Source organism: Girardinichthys multiradiatus, chromosome 19, assembly GCF_021462225.1.
Source record: "Girardinichthys multiradiatus isolate DD_20200921_A chromosome 19, DD_fGirMul_XY1, whole genome shotgun sequence".
NCBI lineage: Eukaryota > Metazoa > Chordata > Actinopteri > Cyprinodontiformes > Goodeidae > Girardinichthys > Girardinichthys multiradiatus.
Window position 1 is genome coordinate 20,561,752 of NC_061811.1, and position 18,110 is coordinate 20,579,861.

At 42.1% G+C, this 18,110-nt stretch overlaps 1 protein-coding gene across 3 annotated transcripts; it reads left to right on the forward strand.

Annotated features, from left to right (window-relative positions):
• Positions 1–12,344: 12,344 nt before the first annotated feature.
• Positions 12,345–17,849, forward strand: LOC124885079. 3 transcript variants are annotated; one of them, XM_047393276.1, is made up of 2 exons: positions 12,345–14,105; positions 15,445–17,849. In XM_047393276.1, the coding sequence occupies exons 1-2, from the start codon at positions 12,910–12,912 to the stop codon at positions 15,446–15,448; spliced, it is 1,200 nt and encodes a 399-aa protein (XP_047249232.1). In that variant the 5' UTR covers positions 12,345–12,909; the 3' UTR covers positions 15,449–17,849. The 3 variants fall into 3 exon arrangements, with proteins under 3 accessions (XP_047249232.1, XP_047249231.1, XP_047249233.1); XM_047393275.1 differs by having other exon boundaries at positions 17,416–17,849; XM_047393277.1 differs by having other exon boundaries at positions 12,345–13,252; positions 17,416–17,849.
• Positions 17,850–18,110: the final 261 nt, after the last annotated feature.

An 18,110-nucleotide genomic window follows, 5' to 3' on the forward strand; every position in this document is an offset into this window, starting at 1 on the left:
TGAGAGAGCCGGAGCAAACCTTTTTTTCCCCCCACTCCTCTGACAGAAAGCCACACTAACAAGCTGACTTGTTTACCAACCCGAAGGAAGGCCTTTCTCAGAGTGCAGAGAGGACAATTTAGTCCCAGAGCTTGGCCTATGAATGCACAGTTGACTGCGAGGCGTCTAATGTAGCATATCAAATACAGGTAGAGCCTAGGGGGACAGGAGCCACTTTAGGCACCTGTCCAAAATGCCTGGCACAAATTCAGACATTTTAGAGTGCTCTTTATATGCTGGGGAGAAGAAAAATAGTGCCAAGAAACCACTTGCATTGGAGATGAAAACGCCAACACACTCCTGGGAAGTTCAACCTATATTTGATATCAAGCTGTTTTAAAAAAGAGGTTGTGGGTCTATGAGAAGATGTTCTACTGGTTACATTGTGTGTTTTCCATTCAGGTTGCTCCACTCCTATGAATGTTCAAAATTAAAGTGTGGGATGGATGGTTATGCAAAGAAAGGATGTCATAAACAAAGAAACAAAAACAAATCTGTTTCATTTATCAGAAACTGGATCAGAAGCAGCAGTTTTAAGAGAGGAAGCAGCTCATTAATCATTTTCACCAAGTTTCAAACAACAGCGTACAACTTCTCTGGAGCATGACAGAAGGAATAATTCATTAAATATATGTCACTCTCCATACTGAAGATTTCAACGGCAATGCCTGATCCACACAAACATGTAGCTTTTGTATGTCAATTAGGAGCTGTTATCAACAGTTCCTGTCAGTTTACTCTCTCATACTGCCATTTACAGTTTTGAGACATTTAGTTATTGAATTTAACTAATCTTTTTTTCATGTCACAAACATCCTCAACAAATAAGTCCTGCTGGATATTTTATTAGAACTGGTATGTTTAATTTACAATTGTTGATTCCCTGGCTTTGACCCAGCTTTTAAGCAAAAGTCCACAAAGTTTCAACACAGTGAAACTTGAGGCTTTTTGAAGTCCATTGCAGAAGCTTAATGTCAAGCTGGTGTTACACTTTTTACTATTTTGCCATATTCTCTGGCGAATTGAAAAAGGTGTTTTATGGAGCTGTAAATGTGAGAATTACAGTGTTCTGCTGTGTCATGACAAAGCATGTTACTTTTGTTGTGGCTTTAGTGTCCTATTTTATTTATAAAGGTCAACTGACTGTCTGGGAATTAGATTTTGGTTTTCAATTATGTGACCCCAAGGTGTTTGATAAACCTTTGCCCCATTCGGCATATTGAGGTGAGTAAAGCTTCTTCTTCTAGTGTGAGATTAAAGGGCTGATATCACCATTGTGCACCTCTTTTCAATCTGTTGTGTATTTTTGATCTTGGAATGAGATTTTGACACTAGTTATTACACTTGTTTAAAAAAAAGACAACAATATGAGAGGGAAATAGAAGTAGCCTAAGTTCACCAATGGGGTTACACAAAGGAGCATAATGGCTTTCTGTTAGAACGATAGCAATGAGGCAAAATTCATCCTTACAGTGTCCTGTAAGAATTTTTTTTTAGACAGATCTGGAGCAATAAGGAGGATGTTGATGCTGATATCTAAGCACAAGAGGGGAATAAGCAGTGCATGTGTTAACCAAAAAAACAGGAAGATTGAGCTGGAAGAGTAGCCGTCCAACTGGGTGACCCAGATTGGTATGCTATGGCATTTGTATTGATTTTGTTTAATATGTAAGATGAGATGAGCATTTTGCTCATCTCAGGGTTGCAGAGGTGACGTCTGTATTTTAAGGCTTTATTATTTTTTTTATTGATAATTTCTATTGAGGCATGATAATGTAAGTAAACAGCATGGGGTATCTCAGAGGAACAATGGTATTTACTGTAAATCTAAGAATGGAATGGGATGAAAATAATTATTGTCCTTCATTGTTTATTGTAATAGAACTGAATGAAGAGATTGTAAACAAATTTACTGGATAACATAGCTGTTGGGCATGGCAGTTAGGGGCACAACACTGCTTTCTCCTGTTAATGTGGCTCCATCTCAAGTCGTTCCTTCGTCCTTTCCTACTAAGTGTTCGTTTCGAGGATAATGAAATTAATTGCTTGTATGCTTGAAGCATGTTTGTCTGCTAACATGGAGTAGCGCATCTCTGAGCTAAAACTGAAATCAACACTGGAAGCTTAGAGGTGCTGCTTTGGTATCAGTAGACAGATACTGTTTGGATTGTGTATATTTGTGCTATTTTTTAACATTCCTAAAAACAACATTGTAGCACATTTTCTACAAAACAAACAAGCAAGCCAACAAAAAACACTACTTTGTGGTTGCTAATTAAAAAAATCATAACCCCACCAGGTATTTTGAGGTATATCTGTTGCAGTTTTGTAAATCTATAGAATGACATTTTTACTAATTTTTCTTTGCAAAATAGCTCAACCTCCAACAAATTGGATGGGGAACTTCTGTGATCACATATTTTCAAGTCTTGCCACAGATTATGAATTGGATGTAGGTCTGTACTTTGACTGGCCCCCCTCTGATCTCAGAAAAAAAGGCTTGAAATGTTTTACTTTGTATGTAATAATTTTATATAATATATGAGTTTCACTTTCCGAAATGAATGACTAAAAATATTTTTTCGATGTTCTAATATTTTTAGATATACCTGTATGTTTAGAGTGATTGTTCTGTTGGATGATAAACCTCCACTCCAGTCTCTAGTTTTTTGGAGGTTGTCTTCCAATGTTTTCATGTTATTTCCCATCAACTTTGACCAGATTCTCCATCTATGATTTGGGGTTGTTTGGTTTTTGGTTTCTGTTTTTTTTTTTTATATTTCTCTCACAGTTTTTGAATCATGCTTCTGTTTATTATTTTTCTGGTCATGTTTTAGTCTTGTTCATGTTTTGTCAAGTTTGGTTTTTGGTTCTGGTCATGCTTTAGTTTTTGTTTGTATTCATGACTCTCTGTTCTTGCTCCAGCCACGATCTGTTCTGTCTGTCAATTATTGTCATTCGGTTCATCTGCTCTAAGCTAATCTGTTTCCTTGCTCCACCTGGTTTTCTCTCCCTATATACACACCTGTTCAGTTAGTCATCACGGAGTCATTTCCTAATCATGCCTTGTTTGTTCGGATCATGTCTTGCCTATCTTGCCTGCCCATTTGTTATTTTGTTCCTGCCTCTTACTGAGAGTGAATTTTTGTTAATTAAATCTTTTTTGCACTTACCGACATGCTGCCTTCTAGTCTGCATTCTGGGGTCCTCTATCTCGCAAGTCCTAACAATCTGTGCTGAAATAAAACAAAGACTTCCCCATTGTATGATGAAAAATGTATTTCCATTATAATGTTTTGGTAGGGGTATTAGATTTCTGCCACACAAAGAGATTTGCGCATAGAGCAAAAGGTTACATTTTGGTCTCATCTGACCAGAGTACCTTCTTTCAAAGGTTTGCTGTGTCCCCTACATAGCAAGTGGCAAACTGGAGATTTTATGGCTTTAAACAATTTAACAATCTTGTCTCTCTTGGTTGTCCTTGGGGACTTCTGAACAGCTGACAGGTACCAGGTTACCATAAGGACTAAGGATTCTGTGGTTGAGGAAGCAAAAACTCAGGCATGGAAAGGATTTGTAGAGGCTATGGTGAGACACCCCAGGAGCACTTTGAGGATCTCTTCAAACCAGTCACCGTGTCCTTTGTGGAGGAAGCAGAACCGGCTCCACAAAGGAGGGGGTAAGTCTCTTCCTCAAGCAGAGAAGTTTAAGAATGTTGATATCTTGTTCATGAATGTTGGAATGGGAGATGGGCAGACAGATTGGGACTTTATCTGCAGCAATGCGCTCGCTGCTCTGGTCTGTTGTGATGAAGAAAGGGCTGAGCTAAAAAGCAAATCTCTTGATTTTCCAGTCCGTCTATTTTCTGATCCTTGACTATGAGATATAGATCATGACCGAAGGAACGAGATCCCGGAAACAAGCGGCCTGAAATTAACTTCCTCCAGGAAGTCGGAACTCAGCCTTAGAGATAGGGTGAGGGCTTTCAACATTTGGGGTGAGGGCTTTCAACATTTGGTGGGAGCTCAAGGTAGAGCTGCTGCTTGTCTGCATTGAAAGGAGTTGAGGTGGCTTGGGTATCTGATCAGGATGCCTCCTGTGTGCCTCCCTCTGGAAATTTTCCAGGCAAGTCCCACTGGGAGGAGACTCCGGGGGAAGACCCAGAACTTGCTCAAGGGACTACATATTCCGCCTAGCCTGGGAACATCTTGGGATCCTCCAGAATGACCTTTAGGATGTTGCTGGGGAGAGGGAGATGACCGGGCTTCCCTCCTGGACCTATTGCCCCACAACCCGATCTCAGATGGATGGATGGACTATTTTCCAATTAGTGGAGTTTTGAGAACTGGTGGTTGCAGTGGATTTTAATTCAAGTGTATTAAAGAAAACGGCACTGATTATAAATGCAACATATAAAATTCCAATAATATACATTGAAACTTGTGGTTGCATTCAGACAAAATTTGAAAACAACATCAGCAATATGGATGCTTTTGCAAGGGTGTTGCAAACTAAACCTCTAAATGAACTCAATTCATTTAGAGAAAAAACACTAAATAACGTTTATCTATTCCCATTTTTAGTATTTTATGGACTTTTGTGGAGCGAGCAAGCCTTAAATGGCCTCAAAATTTGTAGAAGTGCCTGAATTTTATGTGCCAACAGGAGTCAGTTTTTTTAAATTATGATCTTTCAAAATGTGTTATTAGGTTATTATTTCATCTCCTGAGCCCATCTAATCTTTTCTTTGTACTAAAGCAAATCAAATTATTGAAGAGCTCTCAAAAGTTATTGAGAATCATTGTTAATTAAGGGGATTTTCTTGCTGTTAATCTCTCTTAAAATATATTAATGTTAGGTAACATCTGCACTGTGCAATATTTCTCTAAAGCTGAAAATCTAAATGTTTAAAAAGTCACATTAATCTGTGAAAATTGAGTGACATTCCTACAGTTTTAATGTGCAGTGAAAGCAGGAACACTTAAAGGAAAAAGGGAAAGCAACAGATAAATGCCATATTTGTTTTGTTCGTAAATTGAAGAAAGCATACACATAGCAGGGTTGGATTGTGTCAGAGTGCTTTATGTGGTGAAGTCTAACCCATTCATAACATCCAGCAAAGTGGAGAGCACTCTGCAGGAGGGCAACATATTATTATCCAGGGCTGCAAGAGAGAACAGAATCACAGAGCCAAAACAGGGGGATTTATTACAAGGTGTAAGCTAAAAGGACTTTTGTAAAATCACGATCAAAAGACAGAGCAGCTCCAGAATGGCATTCTTTTGATAGATGAAGCTAAACTCACAGTTTCTGATGAAAAATGGGTTTGGAAAGGATCACAATTTGTCTCTTGATAAATCCTCTGTAAATAGCATAAAAGCAGTGAGACAGCATTGCTTCCAAAGACACTGGGTGTTTATTGGTAACAGAGGACTGAACACTCTGGGTGATGCTGAATCATCTTCTCAAATTCATCCAAATGCAGCAATTGGAAGGTAAAAACTGTTAAGGTAAATCTGGTGTTTTTTCCTGGGTACAGAAATGTTTCAGTTGTAGTATTTCACCAAGTCAGTTGCTTAATCTCAAAGTGACTGACAACTAAAGCTATTAAAGCTACAAGCTACAAAACAGCTACTGTATATAAGAATGTATTCTTCAGGCCAAATTTTATTTGTATAAATACCCAAATCATCATTTTTCTTTATTTGTTATAGAAAAATACTCTTCTGCAATGCTGCAATGACAAAGTATAGTTTGTTAAAAAGTAATGTCCTCATATTCATTCATCTATTAGGAGAAAAACATTCAGCCCTGAAAAGATGCTACACTGTAGAGCCTTTGATTCATCAGTTTTTCTCTCATGCTTGATTTAAAATTCAGAACATCTCCAGCTGTTTGATCACTGAATCTTGTAAGCTCTTATTTTAGCTTTACCTTCCGAATGTTTAGCATTTCTATATTTTACACACTTACACACTTTGACAGAACTATGTATATGTATGTGTTACTGCAGCTCACTTTTGTAGGCACAGGAACACTGAGTTATTGTAAATATCTCCACCCAAGACTTAGATTTTTTAAAATCTGGGCAAGGTAAAATAAGCACAGTATATATACCAGTATTTTCAGGTAGTGCTAAAGCAACCACAAGCCATATGCAAAAACAGAGCCATAGTAAATTTGCTCAAGGTTTTTTATTAAATTCTTCAGTGTGAGATATGCTACTAGAATAAAAGATAAATTAATTTCCAGTCTTTTTACACATTTCCCAGATGTGCAAAAAATCTTTTCTGCATCCATAACTAGGTCTTTTACTAGATTTTAAAATAAAAGTTCAAATTATTATAAATTAGGAAATTTATGGATGCAGTGATTTTCAAATCTATTCATTCTCGTTGAACATTTTCACATTTTGTGAAGTTACAACCAAAAACTTGAATGTATCTGATATTAATTTATTATGTGACAGACCAATGCAATGTAGAATATAATTGTAAGTGGTAGGTGAAAGATACAAAAACGTGAGAAAGTATTGAACTTTGCTAGAACCACCTATTCTCCAAACACAGAACAAAAGCTTCTTCAAACACTGCCTAGGTAATTATTTATTTTCTAAGATTAAATCCTTTTGCAAGCAGAGCTTATGTTATACTCTTCCAAAGTTGTGGCTTGGACTTCTTTCCACGTTATACTTTCAACAGATCAACGTTTCCATGGTTCCAGGACAAAACATGAGAAACAGCAAAGATTCGTGCATTTCTGAGGGCAGGCTCTCATAAAGCAAAAATATTCAGCCACAGCCACATAAAGTGCAGCACCACAATTTAGGTTCTTGATTTATGTAATTTTGGAGCAAAAAGAGTTTCCTGATGTGAAAAGGCACTGCCTTAAATCAGGTACAAGACCTGTTGTACTAATAATAACAGTGTGTCACTGTTTGATGCCAAAGAAGTGGGGGTCTTCGAGAAAATCTTTCCTATTGAGGCTTGGCCAGAAACATTTCAGAATCACTGGATTAGGGTAATATGCAGTGTTATTTGCATGACATTTGTTTGTTAAAGTCTAAATGCATCTCAATTAAATATAACAAAAAAACATACACATTAATAACATATATTACAAAAAAGCACTGCGAGTGCATCGTCTTCCGCTTATCCGGGACTGGGTTGTGGGGGCAGCAGATTCAGCAGAGACACCCAGACGACCCTCTCCTCAGACACCTCCTCCAGCTCTTCCGGGTGGAGCCCAAGGCGTTCCCAGGCCAGCCGAGAGACATAGTCCCTCCAGCGTGTACTGGGCCGTCCCCTGGGCCTCCTCCCGGTGGGATGTGCCTGGAACACCTCCCGAGGAAGGCGTCCAGGAGGCATCTGGTATAGATGCCCGAGCCACCTCAACTGGCTCCTCTCGATGTGGAGGAGCAGCATTTCTACTCCGAGCCCCTCCCGGATGGCCGAGCTCCTCACCCTATTTCTAAGGGAGTGCCCGGCCACCCTACGGAGGAAGCTCGTTTCAGCCGCTTGTATCCGAGATCTCATTCTTTCGGTCATGACCCAAAGTTCATGGCCATAGGTGAGGGTAGGAACGTAGACCGACCGGTAAATCGAGAGCTTCGCTTTTCGGCTCAGCTCTCTCTTCTCCACAACGGACCGGCACAGTGTCCCCATTACTGCGGCAGCCACACCGATCCGTCTGTCGATCTCCAGCTCCATTCTTCCCTCACTCGTGAACAAACTCGTGAACAAGACTTAAACTCCTCCACTTGAGGCAGAAACTCCCCTCCAACCTGAAGAGGACAAAAAAGTAAGCAATTAAAAAAGTACATGTGAAGAGCAATAACAACTCCTACAAGTTTTGAGTTACATTAGAGATTAAGGCAGAAGCAACACCAACCAAAGCTGACTCAAGCTCAGCGGAACAGACTATAACAAACTGAACAGCTTTTCCATCTAACATCCATTTCACAGCAGCATCTCCAATCAGCAAGCCTTCACTTTCAAGAAATAGTCTAATGGTCACCTGGAGCGGGACTAAAAGCCTGCTTCTTTACATCTAAGAAAATGTCGCAAAGGCTTTGATGCACATGTGAGTTAGTTGTGATGAAAGTCAAAGTTGCAGAAAAAAGAACTACCTCTGATGGCTCTTAAGAGCTCTTTCCAGAAAAGACACGATGTTAGATCACAGCTCCATGGTGCTGATGTTCTGGGATTTCCACAGTTTTTTTTTTAAGACCTGAATATAAACCACGTGGGGCCTGTGGTCTAATTGGTATGCAGGTGATGCACGAGCTCAGCATTTCAGAGAAAAGGTTTGGCTGGCGACTGTGTGAAGCGCTGATGCAGTGGAAAGAACATTGCTCAATCATTCCCCAGCAGGTGCAGTGAGACAACGATGGGGAGCCTGAGCAGACTGTGAGGGAAATCAAAGAATGAAGCAAATCGAAGAAAGTATGCTGGAGTCAAACAGGCAAGAAAGCCAGGGAATGAAGGATTCTGACTTTTCTACTGTATGCTGCATAACTTTGAAAAGGCAGTTGGCCTCATACAAGCTGATCTACATTTCAACACAATGAGTCAAATTAATGTTACTGCTTAAAGTACCCTCTTCATATTCCTAAAATAAGAGAGTAAAAGTATGGACATTTTTTCCTGGAGCCATCTACAAACCAAAATGTTAGTTACTTGTTAATTATAGCCTATTTCTGTAGGACTACCGATCTCTTGGCTGCACAAAATCAAAGTCTATTTTATTTTGCTAAAACTTTGACTTACTATCATTTCCAAATTGTTGATTAAATCTTTTCAACTGCCCCACGTAAGGCAATTTAATGCTGTTAAACAAATATAAAACTTTTACCACATCACTCTATAGCACCATTCACAATTACTGACGCCCTAAAGATAATACAACAAAATACAATAAGTGTTTTTTATTATTGGAGTAGTACAATATGACAATGAAGATTTAAAAAAAAAAAAAAATTATTTATTAACAGTTTACATAACTAAATCCATTTATAGAAATAGGTTGTGCAACTGTAAGAAACTTTACAATCATTATCATATATTAACATAATCATTAACAAATAAAAATGTGCTTTTCTACAATTGCTACAAATATAAATGGACATATCCTATTGTTGCATGTTGCATCAGTACTAACAGGCCTCCATTGTTTGTTCTAAGCCCTTTGTACTGATTGTGTTCTCTAAACAATAACTGTCTAGAAACAGCTTTTGTGCCTATTATGATCCTTTTACTAAACGGTAGCTTCTGGCAAAATACTAAATTAAAAAGTCTGAATGCCCAATTATTTGCCCGAGCCACCTCATCAAGAAAGCCCAGCAGAGGATGTTCTTCCTGCGGCAGCTGAAGAAATTCAACCTGCCAAAGACTATGATGGTGCACTTCTACACAGCCATCATTGAGTCCATCCTCACCTCCTCCATCACCATCTGGTACGCCGCTGCTACAGCCAAGGATAAGGGCAGGCTGCAGCGTGTCATTCGGTCTGCTGAGAAGGTGATTGGCTGCAGTCTACTGTTGCTCCAGGAACTGTACACCTCCAGGACCCTGAAGCGGGCAGGGAAGATTCTGGCTGATCCCTCCCACCCCGGTCACAGACTCTTTGAGACTCTCCCCTCTGGCAGGAGGCTGCGGTCCATCCGGACCAAAACCTCACGCCACAAGAACAGTTTTTTCCCATCTGCCACCAGCCTTGTTAACAAAGCCCGGAAACCACTGCCGACAGGACACTTGTAACCTGTAACTATGCGTTACATTAACGCTCAGCTTGGACTCCTGCTTTACTTGCACTGCCATACTTGCACAATGATCACCTGCACTGTTGTATTGCTCTTGCATCTTATACTGCTCTATACTTACTCTCACTCACTTAAAACTGCGCACATATATTTATATTATATTGTAGATATGTTTATACTGTTTAATTTGTATTGTATTGCACCGACTACGCCAAAACAAATTCCTTGTATGTCCAAAAACGTACTTGGCAATAAAGCTTTTCTGATTCTGATTCTGATTCTCATCTGACTCCTCTCAATGTGGAGGAGCAGCGGCTCTACTCCGAGCCCCTCCCGGATGGCCGAGCTCCTCACCCTATCTCTAAGGGAGTGCCTGGCCACCCTACGGAGGAAGATCATTTCAGCCGCTTGTATCCGGGATCTCGTTCTTTCGGTCATGACCCAAAGTTCATGGCCGTAGGTGAGGGTAGGAACGTAGACCGACCGGTAAATCGAGAGCTTCGCTTTTTGGCTCAGCTCTCTCTTCACCACAACGGACCGGCACAGCGCCCCCATTACTGTGGCAGCCGCACCAATCCGTCTGTCGATCTCCCGCTCCATTCTTCCCTCACTCGTGAACAAGACCCAGAAATACTTAAACTCCTCCACTTGAGGCAGGAACTCCCCTCCAACCTGAAGAGGACAAGCCACCCTTTTCCGGTCGAGAACCATGCCCTCGGACTTGGAGGAGCTGATTTTCATCCCTGCCGCTTCACACTCGGTTATGAACCACCCTAGTGCGTGCAGTAGGTCTTGGCTAGAGTGGGCCAGCAGGACCACGTCATCTGCAAAAAGAAGAGAAGAAATCCTCTGGTCCCCAAACCAGACCCCCTCCGGCCCTTGGCTGCATCTAGAAATCTTGTCCATAAAAGTTATGAACAGGACCGGTGACAAAGGGCAGCCCTGCCGGAGTCCAACATGCACCGGGAACAGGTCCAACTTAGTGCTGGCAATGCGAACCAAACTCCTGCTCCGCTTGTACAGAGACCGGATGGCCCCTAGTAAAGGGCCCCCGATTCCATACTCCTGGAGTACCCCCCAGAGGGCATCACGAGGGACACAGTTGAATGCTTTCTCCAGATCCACAAAACACATGTGGACCAGTTGAGCAAACTCCCATGAACCCTCGAGTACCCTATAGACGGTATAGAGCTGGTCCAGTGTTCCACGGCCGGGACGAAAATCACATTGCTCCTCCTGAAGCCAGGGTTCGACTATTGGCCGGACTCTCCTCTCCAATACCCTGGCATAGGCCTTACCAGGGAGGCTGAGGAGTGTGATCCCCCTGTAGTTGGAACACACCCTCCGGTCACCCTTCTTATGTAGGGGGACCACCACCCCAGTCTGCCAATCCAGAGGCACTGTCCCCGTCCGCCACGCAATGTTGAAGAGGCGTGTCAACCATGACAGCCCTACAACATCCAAAGACTTGAGGTACTCAGGACGGATCTCATCCAACCCCGAAGCCCTGCCACCGCGGAGCTTTTTAACCACCTCGGTGACTTCAGCCTGGGTGATGAAAGAGTCCAACCCCGAGTCCCCAGCCTCTGTTTCCACCAGGGAATGCGTGATGGCAGGATTAAGGAGATCCTCGAAGTACTCCTTCCACCGCCCGATAATGTCCCCAGTCAAGGTCAGCAGCTCCCCGCCCCCACTGTAAACAGTGTTGGTGAAGCACTGCTTCCCCCTCCTGAGGTGCCGGACGGTTTGCCAGAATCGTTTCAGGGCCAACCGGTAGTCCTTCTCCATGGCCTCATCGAACTCCTCCCAGGTCCGAGTTTTTGCCTCTGCCACCGCCCGGGCTGCGGCATGCTTGGCCCCACGGTACCCGTCAGCCGCCTCAGGAGTCCCACAAGCCAACCACAGCCGATAGGACTACTTCTTCAGCTTGACGGCGTCCCTTACTGCCGGTTTCCACCACCGGGTTCAGGGATTGCCGCTGCGACAGGCACCGCAGACCTTACGGCCGCTTCTACAGGCAGCAGCATCGGCAATAGATGCGGAGAACATGGTCCACTTGGACTCTATGTCTCCAACATCCCTCGGAATCTGGTCAAAGCTCTCCTGGAGGTGAGAGTTGAATACATCCCTGGCCAAGGTGTCCGCCAGACGTTCCTAGCACACCCTCACTATGCGCTTGGGCCTGCCAAGTCTGTCCGGCTTTCTCCTCCCGCAGCGGATCCAACTCACCACCAGGTGGTGATCAGTGGACAGCTCAGCCCCTCTCTTCACCAGAGTGTCCTCTTCACCCTCCAGTGACGACTCCTATTTCAGTACCAGATTGTGGTGGATGCTTCTACCACCACCACAAAGTGTTAGTATTGTTTCATTGTTTTACATTTATTAGTTTCAGATGACACTATACATAAGTTTAAGTTATTTTATTTAGACAGATATTTTCTAATGGGTGCACACTTTAAGATTTGTCTGAATGGTTTACTTATACTTGATTTTTTTATCTTTGAGGTTCTGCAAATGCAGACCAGCTGGAGATGGAAGCCAGGAAGATACCATTATTCCAAAAGACTGAGGGGGGGACTTAACTTCTTAACTTGTTAAAGTTGTTAGTTATTTTGTCACTGTAGTATTCACTTATTTGTGTTAAGTTAAAGATTAATTTGTGTCATTTCTGTTTGTTAATTAGTTTGTATGTATTTTTCTCATTTGTTGTTATGTTGTGCCTTCCCCATTTGAGTCTAGGTTATTCCACCCCTATTTAAGTAGTCTTTGTTTTTTGGTCTGGAGGTCAGTTTTGTTTGAGTTTTGTTGCTGTTCAATTGACCTCAGCTGGGTTGGGCCCAAACTCATGTCATTTATTATCTGAGTTATTTTTGTATTGAAGTTTACCTTTTGTTAACTATTTTTGACAGTATTAAATTGAAGTTTTTCAAATTTTTGAACACCTTGCTTAAGTCTGGTCCACCACAGTTTGTGTCAGGAGTGGGATCAGTCAGTTAAGGACATTGGTGTATTTTATTTTTTCCTGGTTTTGACCATTTTTGCAATAACTACCTCTGGTTTTTTATTTTTTTTTTTTTTCTCTCTTGCCTTTTTTTCTCTGAGAGGAAGAAATGCCTGGAAGAGGACGAACAAGAGGACCCAGCTCTGATCCAGATGAAAGAGATGCTGTTGAGGAAGGTGGAGCTGTTGGTGGAGTGTTTGACATGGAAGAGAAGGGGAGTGAACCAACACTTTCAGATTTGGCTAGTCTTCTCAGAGCCCATCTAGGACAACAGAAGGCCAAGGAGGACTACTGGACCAGAGAAGCTGCTAAGCAAGAACAGAAATTTGAGGAACTGGAAAAACTGTTCAGCTGGTTTAAAAGTGAGATTCAATCTCAGACCACTTCCCCAGTGCGGCCTACACAACCACCTGATCCTGGACTAGCAGCTTCCCTGCAACACAGTCTATCAGGTGACCTTCTCTATGCACATTCTCCGGCACCTAAATTACAAAAACGTAGTGAAGAGGATGACATTGAACACTTTCTCATTACTTTTGAAAGAATGGCTTCTGCCTGCAGGTGGCCGAGAACTGACTGGGCTTTTCACTTAATACCTCTGCTAACAGGCAAGGCTAGAAGTGCCTTTGTGCATATGGATGTTGATTTGTCTATGATCTATGACCAAGTTAAACTAGCTATTTTGCAGAAGTATGAGATTAACAGTGAAACCTACAGGCAAAGATTTCGCTCGCTTCAGGTAGAGCCTGAAGAAACTCCAAAAGAGCTCTACATAAGGCTGAAGGAGCTTTATAGTAAATGGGTGCAACCTAATGGTAAAACACTGGAACAAATCAATGAAATAATTATTCTTGAACAGTATTTAAGAATGTTGTCATCAGAGCTACAGGTGTGGATAAAGGAACATAATCCAAAGACTGCAAAGAAGGCTGCTGAACTGGCTGACGTGTTTGTGGCTGCTAGGAGGAGGAACCTGTCTTGGGCTTTCCAAAGCTGGAAAAAGGATGGCTGCAAGCAATCATCAGCCCAACAGGTTTCAGCTGTGGGTAAGCCCCCTGTGAAAAGATTTGACACCAAATTTCAGGGGAAGAAGCCTGTCTGTTACTTATGTGGACAGGAGGGTCACACCAAACCAATGTGCCCTCAAAATGCTGTTAAATTGTCCCAGATGTGTTTTGTGTCAAGGGAAGAGACTCAAAATGCTGGATCAACGCAGCCATTAATGGAGACGTATGTGAAGCTCAATGGTCAGACACTGAAAGCACTGATTGATACAGGGAGTACACAGACCTTGGTCCAGCAAAGGTATGTTCCACCTCAGTCTGTTTGCACCAGTGAGACCGTCCCAATCTACTGTATCCATGGTAATGAAAGGAAGTATCCAACAGCAGATGTTAATGTGACCATAAAGGGACAAACTTACCTGCTTAATGTTGGGGTAGTAGATAACTTGCCATTTCCAGTAATCCTCGGCAGTGACCTACCAGTGCTTATTGACCTGTTACACCCTCCTTAGTGTAATGTCGCTCTAACTCGGGCTAAAGCAAAGCAGCCTGAGGAAATGGTTTCAGATCTTAGTACCTTGCCATTTCACAATGTGAAATTTTCCACAGAAACAATAAAAGTCAGGAAGTCCAAAGGCCTGCGGAGGAAGGACAGGTTTCAAGGGACGGTGGTAGTTCCTCCTGACACCCCACAGCCCGAGTTACTCCAAGAGTTTAAAATTCCTGGTAATATATTGGAGCTGCAGCAACAGGATTCCAATCTTGTGAAGTATTTTAAAGAGGCAAAAGTCAAACAAAAATAATTTTGTCATTCGGAATGACATTCTCTACAGACAAAATGGACCAATTAAACAGCTTGTGGTTCCTAGAGCAGTGAGAGAAACTGTTTTGAAGTGGGCCATTTTATTCCCTGGGCTGGCCACCTGGGGAAGCATAAGACCTTAGCCCGTATAAAGCGCTGTTTCTATTGGCCTGGCTTGCGTAGAGATGTTGTGCAGTTTTGTAGGAGCTGTCCAGAATGTCAAGTTACATCAGCCAGGCTGCCCAATAAAGCTCCTCTCCAACCTCTTCCAGTTCTGGGTACTCCATTTCAACGCCTGGGCATGGACATAGTGGGACCAGTGGAAAGGAGTAAAGCTGGAAATCGGTTTATGCTGGTGATTGTGGATTACACAACTAAATATCCAGAAGTGTTCCCCCTGAAAGTTGTGAAAGCAAAGAATGTTGCATTCTGTTTGGTGCAATTTTTTTCCAGAGTTGGCATTCCTCAGGAAATACTCACTGACCAGGGCACCAATTTTATGTCAAAATTGCTTAAAGATGTGTATCAGTTACTAGGGATTAAAGGACTGAGAACCACACCTTATCATCCACAAACTGATGGACTCACTGAAAGGTTTAATCAAACCCTTAAACAAATGCTAAGGAAATTTGTGAATGAAACTGGCTCTGACTGGGACAAATGGCTTCCATATATTCTGTTTGCATACTGAGAAGTTCCTCAGGCTTCTACTGGGTTTTCCCCATTTGAATTAGTATTTGGTTATGAAGTGAGGGGACCCTTGACAGTTCTAAAGGAACTGTGGGAGGGGAAACAAACTAACAAAGATTCTCTAAATGTTGTATCTTATGTGCTCCAGATGAGGGAGAAGCTGGAGAAGATAACATTGGCCCAGGAGCACATGAAGACCTCTCAGCGTAAACAGAAGACCTGGTATGACACTGCAGCACGGGAGAGGGGGTTGAAACTGGGTCAAAAAGTGCTTGTTATGCTGCCTTCAGAGGATAGCAAGTTGCTTGCCAAGTGGCAAGGGCCTTATGAGGTAATGGGGAAATTGGGACCAACAACATATAAAGTCTCTGTTCCAGGTCAAAGCCGCTCCACTCGGATTCTCCATGTGAACCTGCTTAAAGAGTGGGTGTCCCGGGACCCAGAGAAATCTGCCTCTTTTTACATCCAGAGTACAGGGGATGAGGAACTTGAGGAGCAATATTTTCCTGTTCCATCACCCTCTCAGCCCAGTTTGGATCATCTGTCCAGGGAACAGCAGTTGGAGGTGAGGGCTGTCTGTCCATTAAATGTGTTCCAGAAGAATCCAGGTTATACTGATGTGATAATGCATGATGTTGCCTTAAAAGAAGACGCAGTTCCAAAACGAATGAGCTATCGCATCCCTGAAAGACTTCTGGAACCACTCAAAAAGGAAATTGAGATAATGCTTTCTCTTGGAATTGTTGAGGCGTCACAGAGCGAGTGGTGCAATCCAATTGTCCTCGTCCCTAAAAAGGATGGAACAATTAGGTTTTGCATTGACTTCCGTTACCTCAATTCAGTATCAAAGTTTGATTTCTATCCAACTCCTCGTATCGATGATTTGATTGAGAAACTTGGTAAAGCAAAATACCTCACCACAATCGACCTTTCCAAAGGCTATTGGTAAGTACCACTCTCCTCTAGGTCTAGAGAGATGACAGCTTTTAGAAGACCATGGGGCCTTTATCACTTTAGAGTGATGCCGTTTGGACTTCATGGGGCTCCTGCCACATTCCAGCGCCTAATGGATAAGGTACTTGATGGGCTCTCACATTTTGCCTCTGCATATCTGGATGACATCATTGTTTACAGTAACTGTTGGGATGAACACTTGCAACACCTAAAAGTGGTCTTTGAGTGTCTTCAGAAAGCAGGATTAACAGTGAATCCAGCAAAGTGTGCCATTGCAAAGAGGGAGACGGAGTACCTGGGTTTTGTTATTGGAGGAGGACTGGTGAAGCCACAAATTCAAAAAATTGAAGCCATCCAGTCTTACCCCCTTCCACAGACAAGGAAACAACTTAAATCCTTCTTGGATATGTCTGGTTGGTACCACAGATTTATTCCCAATTACTCTGCCAGAGCTTCTCTTCTTACAGACATGACCAGTCTTTGCGGCCCAAACGTTCTACGGTGGTCTGATGAAGCTAAGTCGGCATTTAAAGACATTCAGCAGGCCCTAAGCCGAGATCTTGTGCTCCATTGGCCTGATTTCCAGCAGGAGTTTGTTTTACAAACTGATGCTTCAGATAAAGGTCTTGGTGCTGTGTTGTTGCAGGGCCCCCCAAATGACTGCCATCCAATCGCCTTCATCAGCCGAAAGCTTTTTCCCAGAGAAACCCGTTATTCCACTATTGAGAAGGAATGCCTGGCTATAAAATGGGCTCTGGATTCACTTCGATATTATCTTCTGGGAAGACATTTTGTAATGGAAACTGATCACAAAGCCTTAAAATGGCTGGAGAGGATGAAGGACACCAATAGTTGAATAACTCGCTGGTACCTGGCAATGCAACCCTACAAGTTTGAGGTGCATTACATCCCTGGCAAGCAGACTATTACTGCTGACTACTTGTCCCGCTGTGTCGGTGAGCCTTCAGAGGAGGGGGAGTGTGTGGTGGATGCTTCTACCACCACCACAAAGTGTTAGTATTGTTTCATTGTTTTACATTTATTAGTTTCAGATGACACTATACATCAGTTTAAGTTATTTTATTTAGACAGATATTTTCTAATGGGTGCACACTTTAAGATTTGTCTGAATGGTTTACTTATACTTGTTTTTTTTATCTTTGAGGTTCTGCAAATGCAGACCAGCTGGAGGTGGAAGCCAGGAAGATACCATTATTCCAAAAGACTGAGGGGGGGACTTAACTTCTTAACTTGTTAAAGTTGTTAGTTATTTTGTCACTGTAGTATTCACTTATTTGTGTTAAGTTAAAGATTAATTTGTGTCATTTCTGTTTGTTAATTAGTTTGTATGTATTTTTCTCATTTGTTGTTATGTTGTGCCTTCCCCATTTGAGTCTAGGTTATTCCACCCCTATTTAAGTAGTCTTTGTTTTTTGGTCTGGAGGTCAGTTTTGTTTGAGTTTTGTTGCTGTTCAATTGACCTCAGCTGGGTTGGGCCCAAACTCATGTCATTTATTATCTGAGTTATTTTTGTATTGAAGTTTACCTTTTGTTAACTATTTTTGACAGTATTAAATTGAAGTTTTTCAAATTTTTGAACACCTTTTGTCCTTGCTTAAGTCTGGTCCACCACACAGATCCATTTACCATTTAAAAAAAAAACTGCATGTGGGTCAAAAGTGTTAATAAAACAATGACACAACCTTTCTGGGTAACGGATCTGTAGCTAACTCATAAAGTGGGCAAGCATGTGTTCTTAGCCATTAGCAGTTGGAGCTAACAAAAGAACGTTATAGGTGGTTACCAGAATCAAACACATGCCTTTCAAATACCCCTAATAAAAGGGTTAAAATGCATAAG

Bases quoted from the DNA above. Each gene is read 5' to 3' on its own strand.
- LOC124885079 (XM_047393275.1), top strand. From the start codon at position 12,910: ATGCCTGGAAGAGGACGAACAAGAGGACCCAGCTCTGATCCAGATGAA. The intron at 14,106-17,415 runs GTATGTTCCACC...TTTATCTTTGAG, and splicing joins CAGACCTTGGTCCAGCAAAG to GTTCTGCAAATGCAGACCAG.